The sequence below is a fragment of the Eupeodes corollae genome, chromosome 3 (genome assembly GCF_945859685.1).
Source record: "Eupeodes corollae chromosome 3, idEupCoro1.1, whole genome shotgun sequence".
In the NCBI taxonomy this organism is placed as follows: Eukaryota; Metazoa; Arthropoda; class Insecta; order Diptera; family Syrphidae; genus Eupeodes; species Eupeodes corollae.
In genome coordinates, this window is record NC_079149.1 from 60,562,484 (window position 1) to 60,577,379 (window position 14,896).

Consider the following 14,896-nt stretch of genomic DNA (forward strand, 5'->3'; position numbering starts at 1 on the left):
TTAAGCTATAAAAGCAAATGTCACATTTTATTAATTTATGTTAATTCATCAAGGAGTCAAACTTAAATATGAAGTATTCATGTTGCTCTAGCAATGATGTACTCGTATAAGAGCGAAATAGGATACAATATAGCAAGTTTATTATTTTAACGTGAAAAGGTACTTTTTTTAAGTTTTAATTAATTTAAATCCCTCAAAATATCCGCGCTTAAAAACGTGTTTAGGGTATAAATGTCATAGAAGTACAATGAATAATAATGAAGAATACGAATGAATAGGTATACGAAATAAATTGCATAATTTTGATCCACCTGTAGATATGCTCATAATAATTCAAAAAACATTTTAGAATTTTGATAGGAATGATATTAGTCTTATAAACGGTGATTTTTTAAGAGCTTGAGAACTTTTTTAAAAAAAAAAAACGCATAAAATTTGCAAAATCTCATCGATTCTTTATTTGAAACGTTAGATTGGTCCATGACATTTACTTTTTGAAGATAGTTTCATTTAAATGTTGATCGCGGCTTCGTCCTAGGTGGTCCATTCGGAAAGTCCAATTTTGGGTAACTTTTTCGAGTATTTCGGCCGGAATAGCCCGAATTTCTTCGGAAATGTTGTCTTCCAAAGCTGGAATAGTTGCTGGCTTATTTGTGTAGACTTTAGACTTGACGTAGCCCCACAAAAAATAGTCTAAAGGCGTCAAATCGCATGATCTTGGTGGCCAACTTACCGGTCCATTCCTTGAGATGAATTGTTCTCCGAAGTTTTCCCTCAAAATGGCCATAGAATCGCGAGCTGTGTGGCATGTAGCGCCGTCTTGTTGAAACCACATGTCAACCAAGTTCAGTTCTTCCATTTTTGGCAACAAAAAGTTTGTTAGCATTGAACGATAGCGATCGCCATTCACCGTAACGTTGCGTCCAACAGCATCTTTGCAAAAATACGGTCCAATTATTCCACCAGCGTATACAAACCACACCAAACAGTGCATTTTTCGGGATGCATGGGCAGTTCTTGAACGGCTTCTGGTTGCTCTTCACTCCAAATGCGGCAATTTCGCTTATTTACGTAGCCATTCAACCAGAAATGAGCCTCATTGCTGAACAAAATTTGTCGATAAAAAAGCGGATTTTCCGCCAACTTTTCTAGGGCCCATTCACTGAAAATTCGACTTTGTGGCAGATCGTTCGGCTTCAGTTCTTGCACGAGCTGTATTTTATACGGTTTTACACCAAGATCTTTGCGTAAAATCTTCCATGTGGTCGAATAACACAAACCCAATTGCTGCGAACGGCGACGAATCGACATTTCACGGTCTTCAGCAACACTCTCAGAAACAGACGCAATATTCTCTTCTGTACGCACTGTACGCATTCGTGTGGTTGGTTTAATATCCAATAAAGTAAACTGAGTGCGAAACTTGGTCACAATCGCATTAATTGTTTGCTCACTTGGTCGATTATGTAGACCATAAATCGGACGTAAAGCGCGAAACACATTTCGAACCGAACACTGATTTTGGTAATAAAATTCAATGATTTGCAAGCGTTGCTCGTTAGTAAGTCTATTCATGATGAAATGTCAAAGCATACTGAGCATCTTTCTCTTTGACACCATGTCTGAAATCCCGCGTGATCTGTCAAATACTAATGCATGAAAATCCTAACCTCAAAAAAATCACCCTTTAGTTAAGAGTCTCAGGGAAGAAAGTATCATTAAAGAAGATTCACGAAGAGGGTCAAACTTGAATACACATACATATATGCACGAGTATACTCTAATAGTCAAAAAAGGAAAGGAAAACTTTATACAATGAACCGATATTTTTGTTTATAAAAATGTATTCTTTAAAAATCATAATTATCAACAGGACAACAGTAATTATCAGTCTTACTCTCTCTTATCTCTCCAATCATTTCGATAGCAGGGTCATCATCTAGTTGCTCATCACAAGACTTTGCATTTCATCATCTACACCACTTGCACAGCATTCATGATCTATATGATAAAATATCAAACATAAGGCTATTCAACCTAGATTTTAGACCTCATTTATGGAATCCACCGAGCTTATTATTCTTTGAATTATAGATTATAGCCAGAATCTATATAGACTATGATTTTAAATTTTCGTAAATCTTCCTATAAGCCAGAACAACTAAGAATGTTGCTGATGCTATAGCCCACATTGTTGACAAAAACCAAAGCTTGAGGATTCTCTTTCGATCTTTAAAATGAGGCATTTACAAAACGACATTACACCGTATTTTGCAACAAATTGTGACTTTTAAAGTTCATTTTGCACTAGAACTCAATCCTTAAGAGATAAAACAATTTTTTTTTCAAATTTTCATCGAAAAATCATATTCAGTGGATACGATCGTAAGCATATTTGTAGCATTTAGAACTCTCAGTGAAACAAGATCTGGTACCATAGCCACAGCAATTTGGTTAATATTGTTTTCTTTTTTAAAACTCTCTATCTCCACTGAAACAAGAACTTAAGAATTACAGAAGATGTTATTAATTCTTTATTTAATAATCGGACTTAAAAATCTTACGAAAAGACAACAAATTTGTATAGACAAATTATTATCAGCCATATTGCTACGATTCTTGGAATGAATGGAAGCAAAAGTTTAACATCAATTATTTGATGACCCAATATAATGGTTTTTAAAATCATAATCAGTATTTGATGGTTAATCTTAGAATTAGTAGTTCTGAGAATCAAAAAGAACGAAATTTAATTATTTTGATTTACAAAAGCAATACAAAAGTTTGTATCAGGTTAATTGTTAATAACTAAACGGAGTATCAGAAATTGGCTTACAAAGGAAAACCCAGATCAATTCTAGATATTCACATTTAACGTGATCAATATTTGATGATTATTCTTCGAACTTAAAATTATGAGAATAAAAAAGAAACAAAATTTTTTTGATTTACAAAAGCAATACAACATTTTTTTCAGGTTTATTACTTATACCTGACCAGTGATTCGGAGTCCTTCATTGCATCATTAAATTGAGATTTCTTTAACTCGTTTGCACTCTTTGAGATTCAGTGATTTCAAAAAATATCAGCAATGCATGTGCAACCATTTAAAAAATATTTAGCCTTTCGAGAACCAAAGGTGCATTAGTTATCCGTGTATCTTCATTTTGTCATGAAGACTCGGTACCATTTTTTTCACCGTATGTATATCCGTCACTATACACCTATTGTATTTTTCATTCAAAAAATAAATATTAAAAAACCATCATACACAGAAGCCTATAGAGTGTTTTTGAAAGATTTTTAAAAATTAATTAGAAACTCACTGTCCTCGGGATGTGTGCAGCAATAGCGTTACCAGTGTACTAGCACCCGGACACGTACAGTTGTTTGCTAATAACGCGTATTTAAACTCATCCTCGCACACAACATGCTCCGCAAATTTCACATGCAGCTTATGCTCTGGCCTTTAAAAAAAAAATCACAAAAACCAAATAAAATAAACAAAAGATACATAAAGAGATTTAAAATTTAAAACAAACAAAAATTCAAGGATAATAATTTCAAATCTTTTACAAACAATATACGAGTTTCATATGTTCGGATGAAGTTTTAAAAACCAACCTACCTAAATATTTGCACGTATTGCGGCACAACGGGCGCAAAGTCTTTTACTGCCCATGAACGTAATATCGTATGTTCATCAGCAGCAGTCTTATCCGCATAATTCCTAGCAGCCAGGATAAAACAGGCTTCAGCTTCGTTCATCCTCGCTCGTGCCAGATCACCGTCTTTTAGGCACGAACCCTATAAAATAAAATAAAATATTTTTAAACTCTTTGGTGCAAAAAAAAACATTTAAATTTTATTTTTAATTAAATCATTAATTGGAAACTTTATTTTCTGTTGTGATTTTTGTTGGTTTCGGGAAAAAGAAATTGATTACTTTTGAATTGTTTTAATCTTTATGATATTTAAAAATGACCCGCAATCATCATGGTTCATGGAAGAGTACCAATAAAGGAAGCAACGCGATGCACGGATATTTATAGGTACTCAATTAAATGCTGAATTTAAATCAATTTAATTGATGTAAATTTGTATTTTTCTCTGTGGTGGTTTTTCTTAATTTATTGTTCCGACTCAATGAAAGTATAAAACAATGAAACCTTAAAACGCTTACGAATGATCTTTTATAAAATGAAAATTTGCTTGTTCACAATCGTTTGCTTAAGGCTGAAAGAATCCGTTTTTATGTACATATATTCACATACGAAGTAATGAAGCTTTCAGAATATTTTCATTAAGCTTGTTCCATTTTAAGATTTGCCACCATTTAACCCGGCACGTTTTTTTTATCTCTGCCCAAGGAGTTACACTGTTGTTAATAAGGAACATAAACAAAATAAAATACAGGCACATAAGAGAAACAGTATGCACATGGATTCCGATAATTAAAATTTTGTGATTCTTAAAGGTTTGAAATGTATCCTTTCTGGATATTTTGGTTTAACATTATCACATGCTTACTTGACACTTGACTAGACAGAAAATTAAACATTTCATTAGTTTATAAGACATTACACAACATTACCAGCAGCAGATCCAGTACCAGTACCAGTACTATTAGGATACTGGATATATTTACTGGTCTTCTAGTTCGTTTAAAAGCAACTGATTCATTTTGTTTGCACTTCTATTGCCTTTTAACCAATGCATTCCCTCCCTTATTTTTGTTTATCATGGTTATATCAGTTTTTAAATCACAATTTAATTTAAAACTCACCTGAATGTATATGACTCTCTGGGCCCAAATAGGCACTTGCAATATCATTCGCATCGTTGTATCCAACTCCATCGGACTCAATAGCACCACATAATAGTCCTGCAGCAAAGGATGTGCATAGAATTCGTTTAGGAAATCCATAATTGTATCCGCATGCAACGTTGTAGAACAAACGACAACGTGCTTTTCACTCTGTGCACGATGTGATGAATAGCTGCCACCTAATTTTTGTCTTTCCATCCATGTGAATGCCAATTGTTCGAACTATATGCACCAAAGATTAAAATAGAGAAAAGAAAAAGAAAACCAAGGAAAGATTGATAAATGTCAACATCCGAATGAGTATGAAAACAATGAAAAAAATGCATTTTTTGATCAATGATTTTGATATGGGTTCCATTAGATTTTTCTTTTTTGTCAAAAAAAAAAACAGTAAAAAACGACAACTCTAGGATAGATATTGGTTTCATTTTCAATTTCCATCATGGACAAGGACTGTTTTTATATAGGAGTTCTTTTTTTACGAGTCCTTTTTTTCTATTTTGAAGCACAGAGGGGAGAGATTCACATTGGAATGTGTGTGTGTATTGATAAATTTATTGTATAGGAACGTGTTTGAGTGTTTAAAGTTTTTGAAATTCATCAAAGCTGTTACAAGCAAAACCTTTTTACCTATAATGTTTTCTCTAGAATTCAAACTTTTAAGGTTTATATTTTTGATACCAATTTGTATTTATGTTGTATACAACAAACATAAGAGCTGTTGTTCCATGCAAAGTTCGAAGCATGTTTCGAAAATACAAACATAAGAATTTCTTATTTAATTTCATTTGATTACAAATTTACGTAGCGAAATTCTAAATTTATTAAAACAAATCGAAAATAACTCCACTCAAGCTACGAGTAGAATAAATATTAAGCAGTTGATCAAAATGTCAAGCTTACTTATTATTGTATTGAACTATTTAATTTTAATATTGTATATTTTCTATACATACCCGTAGACTGTAAATTATAAATATTACAAAAACAAAAGCAAACATGAAATTCAAGTGGTTGTGGTCGTTTCTCTAAATCATCCTATAACCCTGATATAATGAATTCCATTCCATAAAGGCTTTAATCTTAACCACTTCAACCACAAAAACATTTTACCCATGTCATCGAAAATAACTTCATTTCCCCAAAGGATAATGATTTTAAATGAGATTTGTGGGATTGGATGAGATGGTTTGTATATACAATATACATGCATAAATGTTAGTATGAATGTGTGTGAATCCTCCATTAAATACAATGAAGAGGTTTACCAAGAGTCCTAACTGACACACGGATGTAGGATATAAAGGACAAAGATATGTAGGTATGTAATTTTTCTATTATACTTTTTTTTTTTCTATTTTGCTTTAAGTAAACTCACCTGTGTTGGAAGGACAATCAAGGCTACACATATCATTATGACCATGTACATTTGTGATGGCCAGATATCGGGGACAAAATCTCCATAGCCAACTGTTGAGAATGTCACCACCACGTAATAGGTACTTTGAAATAAATTCAAGTGACGATGTCCTGCTCGTTGAAAGTGCTGAATTCCACAAACACTTTGTCGGTTTTAAAAGAAATAAAGTAGAATCAAAAAATACAGAGAAAGAAATTGGTTAGAAATTTACTGAATGGAAATAAGATGTCTATGGTTTATTTACTTGTATTAGATATATATATTTAAGATGTATAGCTACTATCATAATGTGTACCTTAAAGGCCAGAGTTTATTTAAGATTTTAGGTTAAAAACAAATTTCTTTTGGTTTCAAGTTTTTATCTTGATACTGCAAATTTGTAACAAGTGTTTGCAATTTTTTATCAAAAACGTTGATACTGCAACCGAAAGTCTAAAAATGTATTAATCTGTCGTATTGCTTTCCCATTGAAACATATTGACCGATTTGAACATTCGAAAATTTTGACATTGCCAGAGGTTTCAAGGTTCCAAAATTCTTAACTGTGGCTAATATTTTAAGAACAGGAAGTAATATTTACTTGAAACAAAATTTGCATTTACGAATTGAGAAATCTTGATACGTAGAAAGAACTTTTAAATTCAATAGCTGTTATTTATACAAGCAATTTAGAAAAAAAACCCTTTTCTTAAATTAAAAAAAATATTGTGAGGTCAAAAATATATAAAGAACAAAAAATAATTCTAAATCCAGAAAATAGGTTGATTTTACGAAAAAGAATCTTTAATATAGGAAGTTATTGTTGATTGACGTATCAAGGTCACTAGAATCAAAATCAAAGATTTATTATTTAGATGTCGGCTTGTGAGTGTGAATGTACGTTCTGGATACAATTTTTCTTTGCAGTAGTAGAGACTTCAACCTAATGCGGAAATGGCATTCAAAAAATATAGTGACTGTCTGTTAACCCCAAATATCTTACAAACCAATAACTTTAGTGAAATAAATTAAATTGTGTATTATATAAAGTGACGACATGCCAAATGCACTTACAAAAAAAAATTGTTTTCAAAAATTTAAATGCCATTTCTCAAAATTTTTAATTGCTAGAGCAGCTTTTTTAAAACTCATTTTGTATGTATACATTTTTTTAATTTTTTGTGTAAGAATAGTTTTAGTGTGAGAAATTGTAAGAGCCAGTACAGAACAAAAATTAATAAAATCGGTTGATGAGCTCTTGAGAAAACTTAAAAACAAAATAACTGTTTAATCGGGGGTACCGTAATTGAGCAATACATTTTTTAATTTTGTTGAAAGAAGCCAAATTAATAATTGATAGGAAATTTAACAAAAATCAATTGGTTCGTTTTTGAGAGAAATTGAATGTTCAATTTGCATATGGACGATTGTTATTTTTCGTCTTAAAAAAAAGAAAAAAAAAACTCCTAATCGACTCTATGATTTGGGATGTAGGGGTTAGGACAGAAGGACGATCTTAAAATATTCGAACGCTCGATTTTAATTTGCCTGTAATTTTATGAAATTGTAATCCGGGAATACGTTTCTATTCACAAATAATTAAAGTTTCCGTGTACAAAAATTCCAGCAGGTATCAATAGTACAAATCTTTTTCAAAATGTGTCACCTAATGTATGTATTGAGTTTTTTTTCTAACGTATACCACGATCAAATTTCGAAAAAAAAGTTTAAATCTTTTTTGAATAAATGCTTGATAAGAATGATTTGGCTTGGCTATGCCTTCTTTACATCTAATGAAGTATTTTTAGGCCATTTTAGGCCCCAGGTGAAGATGGGATTATATACGAATACTTCAAAAACGCCACAGCAACCTGCATTTCACAGTTTACATCATTTTTCAATAGAGTATTTTCTAATGCTGATTTACCTACATCGTTCAAAAAAGCGGTAATATTCCCTATTCAGAAAAGAGGAAACATTAGTAAAGTGCAAAATGTATGGGGGCACATCGTTTATAAATGTCATCTTAAAAGTGTTGGTGGTTTACTTGCTAACAGCCTTGAAAGATGGGTTGAAACCAATAATATACTGACCCAATTCCAAGCTGGTTTCAGAAACAAATTTTCCACCAACCATATATTTGTACTGACTTCCTTCGTTAGAGCATTCCAAGCACGAAGTAAGAATGTTTATGCATTTTTCTTGACTGCTTTTGACTTGGTGGATCGGTAAGCACTTTTCTACAAACTATCCTAGCTAGGTATTTCTAAGCAGTTCATCCGAATTATAAAGGAAATTTATTCCGAATCATAACCAGCTGTCTGGGATTGGTTCAACGTACTCGGAATGGTTTTAAAAGGACTCTGGTTTAAAACAAGGATGGCTCTTAAATGCTCTTCTATTTGGACTTTTTATTAATGATGTAGAAGCTCATCTACCTGGAGGTCTTCACATTGGTGACTTAGTATTACATTCTGAGTCTCCTGAAAATCTCCAACTAATGAAAAATCGCCTAGCTGATTATTGCGATAAATGGAGATTTGTCATTAATGTAGATAAATCAAAAATAATGATGTTTTTACTGCATACAATTGGCACTTTAATGGAAATCACGTTAATGTCAAAGAAAAGACTTCACAAAGTTTGTTAAATCTAGCCTGGAGGAACATTTTTTCAAACCAGCGAATAGTATTATCTGCGAAATACAAGATATTTGATGCTGTTATAAAAAATTCACTTTGCTATGCTGCCAAGCTATAGGGAACCAACGAATACGATTAGATAGAAAAGTCTCACAGATGTTTTTTGAAGAAATTTTTTAATTTACGCCTAAAAACACCTAACTTTGGATTGATTCTGGAAACAGAACTTCCAAAAATATTTACTAGCACGCTTAAATTACACGCAGATCATATTTTAAAAGGTTTTATTCCATCATGATGACCGACTGACAAAACGAATAGCACTTTATGAGCTAAGAAACGTGGACTGGTGAATGTCGATATGGAAAGCTGTGGGAAACGCGTGTGCAGAAAAAATATTGCAGATTCCATTGAATCATGTTAAAGAGATAACTTCCCATCCCCTCTGTCGACTTTTCTTGCTTAAAAGTTTGTTGGTTTTCGTGTTGGGTTAGAAAAGTTGTCAGTTAAATTATTCGTAAAAAAAATTAAAATTACCAACAATATTTTCATATAAAGTAATAATTTAGTTTGAAAATCTAGTTTTGTTGAATAGATTTTTAGTTGAAAACAAATTTTTACAAATTTTAGTAGCATTCCTTAAATTTTTACAAATTGGATGAATGAAATTAATTTGAGTAATATCAAAAACCGAACATCAATTTTTGCCTAATTTGCGTACTATTTTTTGTAGATTTGATTTTTTTTATGAAAAAACGGACTTTTGGATTTTTATAACAATTAAATACTGAATATCGAAAGCAATACTTTCTGTGAAATAAAAACATATGAAGACAATAATTAAAATAAAGCTATTTAAGTCGAAAGAAAATTTTTACTAAGTTTTAGTATTGTCTTTTGTTAGGTTTTTATTTTTTGTAAAAAAACTGTGAATTCGATTTTTGCCAACATTTTTCGAATGGTGAAAGTAGTATTTCTTATAAGTTAAAATTAGTTAAAGCCATAATCTCAAATTTTTGAAAAGATATTTGAGTTGAAATTCAATTTTTACCAACTTTTGTTAAATTTTCTTTTTAGTTTTTATGTTTTGTAAAAAAAAAACTGTCAATTCGATTTTTTTCAAAATTTTAATGAATGTTGGCGACAATATTTTTTATAAGTTAAAATTAGTTAAAAGTCGAATTCTCTAATTTTTGAAAAGATATTTGAGTCTAAATTCAATTTTTACCAACTTTGAGTACGTAATGTTTTTTAGGTTTTTATATGTCTTATAATCAAAACTGTCAATTCGATTTTTCTCAAAATCTTACCAGATGCTAAAAAAGTTATTTTCCATTGCACAAAATTGTTTTGGAGATATAATCTTTTTGAGGTGAAACATTTTTTTCCAGTTTTTTTGATTTATAAAAATCGTTAATTGGATTTTTTTCAAAAAATATACTTGTTTGGTCGAGAAATGTCAAAATTTTTAATTTAACAAATCGTACCCATTACAATAACTTCCCATGGAAAGTTATCAACAAATATTAATTTACCTTGCTCACACTCATTTCTAGAAACAAATATGAAAATGATTTCAAAGTTCACACATATAATGTTAAACTTGTGATTTTTTTTTTATTTAATTAGAATTATTTTTCCAATTGATGACTTATTTAGGAATCTGTAAATGCAATTCTCTGAGAATAAACCAATATTTTAATGCATATGGTACCATAAATGCAATCCATTTATATCTGATATTGTCTATTTTATATCCTTGCCTTATACACTATTTAATACTTTTTAAAGATATTTTTTTTTCAGATTTTTAAATATTTTCTATGGAAAATTCAAAATATTTTTTTTATAATTTACTCACCTCGTAAAAACTAAACACAGCAACGTCGCTGATAATATTGTAAGTTGTTGTGATAAGGCAGACTGAGATTTTTGCATTGCTCGATGTAGGTCGTTCTTATAGAACAAATAAAAAAAACAAAAAATCTATTATAACAAGACAAATCTTCTAATATTCAGGTGTACAATGTACACATTTATCATATACACTCTGTCCAAAATGTCTCCGTACAGCAGCCTAATTTTATTGTTTTTTTTTTGAAAAAAGTACTAGGAATAAATGTAAGAACCACAGTGCTAACATTAAAAAAATTAAGTTTCCACCTTTACCTTTTTACCAAATTTGTAAAATGTCATAGTAAATATTCAATCTCGAATCATAAAAAGAAAGCTGCTGTACTGAGATATATCTTATAAGACGTTCAATAACAGAAATATATCAACTTACGAACATATTCTCCAATGACCTCTTGGCGAGCCAGCAATTGAGAAAAATTGGTATGAAAAGGTGTCTTAAAGGAGGCCATAATATCTTCAATTAAAAGAAAATAAAAATAGAAAATAGCAACCAAATCAATAAATTCATATCGATTACATTCAACAAAATTAATAACGAAAAGAAATTTCTTCCCTATAAGGACTCACCGTAAGTGCAAAAGGTATTGTCGTAATAAGTTCTAATATAAAATGAAACGAGAGGATCTGTTGCCATATGTTTCCCTGAAATAAAAACCAATTAATTAAATCGAAAACAGAATATCAAATACATACATAATAAATCTTGTACAATTTGATATCGATACAAAATGGTGAGAAAAGAATAATATAACGAAAGGAAGCGAAATAAAGAAGCACAACACCCATATTAGAAGTATTAATGAATGATTGCTACTTACATAAATACTCACCTTATATCCTAGATATGTGAGTAAAAATGCTTCCGTTAACGACACTAACGCTAATATTAACTGTGCGGCCCACAAAATCGTAGGCCGATTAACCCACAGAATCGCTTCCCAGTTGATAATTGGATTTTCTTGAAATTCCTCCTCCGTCAAATGCGCTGATTCCAGGAATTCCGTTTTATTACTAGGTAAACAGCCATAACTAAATAATTGAAAGAGCAAAGTTTAAATGTCCTTTTGCGGCAGCAGGTTTCGAAACAGAAGGGCCATCAAGTGACCATCATCTGATATCTTACCATGTTGCGAATGTTGGATTCGAATCCGTTATCACACGTAATATATACAGAACACATGCTAGTAATTTGAAAATCAGGTCAGCTATTCGTATTCTTAAACCTGAAACAGAAAAATATTCAGCTCATATCAATATCAATAAAATTTCAATAAAGAAGTAAAGTTTAGTTTTAAGTGGATATTTTATTGAAAGATACACCAGTGAGTCATCTCATGATCTCAGTTGATATCTTACTTGACTCGAATCTCTTTATTGCTATTCGATTCAAAAAGAAACAAAATGGCATTAAATCGAAGCAGAAGATGTTGCTGAAAGTTAAAACAACTACAAGTTCTTCTAACTGAACATATAACAGAGGAACTGACCAACTAAAGCCTTTTCACTGAACCGAATAATGAGTGTAATTCACGGTGTACTCTTTCCTAATGCCTCTTTGTTTGGTCAATTGGTCATTGGGAACAAAAAAATTGATGCCAAATGCTGATAGCTTGGCTTAAATGTTAACCCCGGTCATAGAAAGATAGAACATAAATCGATAAGATGGTATACAATCTTTATTCAACTCAGTTTTCATAGAAATACAAAGGAAGGCTGATATCGTATCTATGTATACATTATATTGAATATGTATCTGATGGTTATCTGTTGTGGATATCTGGAGTTATTTAAGCTGTCACCTGGTTTCCCATGGGCAGAAATTTCTCATTCAGTGCTTAATGGGTGAAAAGATATTTATAGAGAAATATTAAAGAAGAGGAAAAAGAATGTCATGTAGGTTTGTTGTTTTTTTTATTTCTCCGAAAGATGGGTTGACTTTGGTGAATTGATGGAGTTAAATAATTCATTGGAGAGCTTTTATTAATAGGGAAGGTCAATGTTGTGATCCTTATTAGCTATCTATATATGAAATGAAAAATTATCTAAAATAAAAAGCTTTTTACTGAAATAATTCCAATATTAAAGGTTGATCCTTGGTAACAAAAGCTCAAAATAATGCCAAAAACAAATACCTATAACAGAATAGTTTGCCCCTATGGGTACAAGAAGTATTTTTTGTAAAGTGTGTGTTCGGTTAGGAAACAGGGGCTTTTATGAGAAATTTTCAAATAAAATTTTCCCTTCGTTTCTTAATTTTCTTTTATTAACTTTTTGTCAGGTGAAATACTTTTCTCTAATTTTATGATGGTATTTGGCGAATATAATAAACTAAACAAAAATGGTTATCCAAATCTACTTGTAAACGGATTTTTGGATGGAAATATTTTTAACGAAAACATAAACCACAATATAACATCAATCGCCATTGCCCTTTTGAACTTTTGCATGATAGAACCAGGATATTAATATTATTCTTATTTTAAGCTTTTACTCTCAGCTCAGTTTGTTGATTACATTTATTGATATTTACAATTCTATTATATGTTTCAAAATAGACAAAAACTATATGTGATTTAAAGCGTTAAAAAAAATATTTTTTTGTTAAAATTCAAAACTCTAATAATAAAATCATGCAATTATAGATCTAAAATGATATTGAACTTAAAAATAAAATAAAATAAAATAAAATAATAAGGTAATTTTGTAAAAGTTATTAAAACGTTGGTTATTTGCATAAGCCTCCCCAAGCCCAAGGCTATACATGTGTTTAGGCATGGCTGTACCCATTTGCAGGTATTTTTGAAGAAAGCCTTACTAAATTTTCTAGGAGGACAACATTTTTTTTCTAAATCTATTAAAGGTTTAAAAAATAAAAAAGAGACTGGGATGCAACCCACACTGCTAACTTCCCAAAAGGATTTCGTGTTTTGTTAAAAAAGGTGTCAGTTGAATTATTCTAAAAAAAAATTTAAATTACTAACAATATTTTTTATGTAATGAAATAATTTTAAGATTTCGAAATCTATTCTGTTAACGAGATTTTGATTTGAAAAATAATTTTTACCAATTTTGGCAGCATTTGTTAAAATTCTTTATTTATAAACGTATTATAAATACAAATTGGATGCTTAATTTAATGTCAATATCTTCTATTGTTCAGGAGATTTCGAGAACTATTTTTTGTAGATTGTATTTGTGTATGAAAAAACGGACCATTGGATTGTCAAATTAAATTAACTGAATGTAAAAAAAATATTTTCTGTGAGATAAAATAAGTTTGAAGCCAATATTTTTAATTTTTGAAAAGATATTTGAGTCGAAAATCAATTTTCACGAACTTTTATAAATTTTGCGTTGGGTTTTTACTTTTGTAAAAAAAAACCTTTCAATTCGATTTTCCCAAAATGTTTTTGAATGTTGACAAAAATATTTTTAAAATTAATTCTAAGCAAGAATCTTAAATGTTTGAAAAGGTATTTGAGTCGATAGTAAATTTGACTAATGTTTTTTAAAATATTATGGTTTTGTATCGCGTTACAATATATAATATAAAATTTAATTCAAGTTTTTAGCATTATTAGTACGTGAGATATTTAGGGTCAACCAAAATGTTCACACACAGACATATATTTAAAAATCTTTTATTTCGATTCTAAGGATCTTGAAACTTGGAAAAATGTTTAACATTTTCAATTCGACAAATCGGACCCATTACAATAACTTCCTATGGGAAGTTAAAAATAAAAATTAAGTAAACAAATGTAATCATACTTCATACTTACTTATATATATATATAATATATATATATATATATCATATCATACTAATATTATAAATGCGAATGTAAGTTTGTTTGTTACGCTTTCAAGCAAAAACTACTTAACCGATCGTCATGAAACCTTGCACATACACTCTTAAAGGTATTAGAAGTAACATAGGATACTTTTTATTAAAAAAAAATTTTAAAAATTTACGAAAAATAAGAAAATTGTTTGTCTAAATATCGTCAAATTTAGCTACTTCAACGCCATCTAGCATCATAGTAATGAAGTTTCAAGCCTGAATACTGTAATACCAACCCACTGTATTACCGACATGTTACAAATTTT

The 14,896-nt window shown here is 30.3% G+C and overlaps 1 protein-coding gene across 30 annotated transcripts in view; it reads right to left on the minus strand.

Annotated features, from left to right (window-relative positions):
• LOC129950363 (potassium channel subfamily T member 2) overlaps positions 1 to 14,896 on the minus strand; it is a 216,593-nt gene that overhangs the window by 84,705 nt on the left and 116,992 nt on the right. For 21 of the 30 annotated variants that reach the window (XR_008782105.1, XM_056062300.1, XM_056062287.1 and 18 more), the window contains 9 exons: positions 11,910 to 12,009; positions 11,605 to 11,815; positions 11,354 to 11,428; positions 11,157 to 11,240; positions 10,731 to 10,825; positions 6,207 to 6,390; positions 4,787 to 5,050; positions 3,629 to 3,807; positions 3,327 to 3,467 (listed from right to left, as the gene is read on the minus strand). Coding sequence is in view for 29 of the 30 variants with exons in the window: in XM_056062300.1 (XP_055918275.1) it covers positions 3,327 to 3,467; positions 3,629 to 3,807; positions 4,787 to 5,050; positions 6,207 to 6,390; positions 10,731 to 10,825; positions 11,157 to 11,240; positions 11,354 to 11,428; positions 11,605 to 11,815; positions 11,910 to 12,009 (1,333 nt within the window). In the remaining variant the exon portion in view is untranslated. The remainder of the gene's footprint in view (positions 1 to 3,326; positions 3,468 to 3,628; positions 3,808 to 4,786; positions 5,051 to 6,206; positions 6,391 to 10,730; positions 10,826 to 11,156; positions 11,241 to 11,353; positions 11,429 to 11,604; positions 11,816 to 11,909; positions 12,010 to 14,896) is intronic. The other 9 variants (XM_056062307.1, XM_056062281.1, XM_056062285.1 and 6 more) reach the window with 1 other exon arrangement.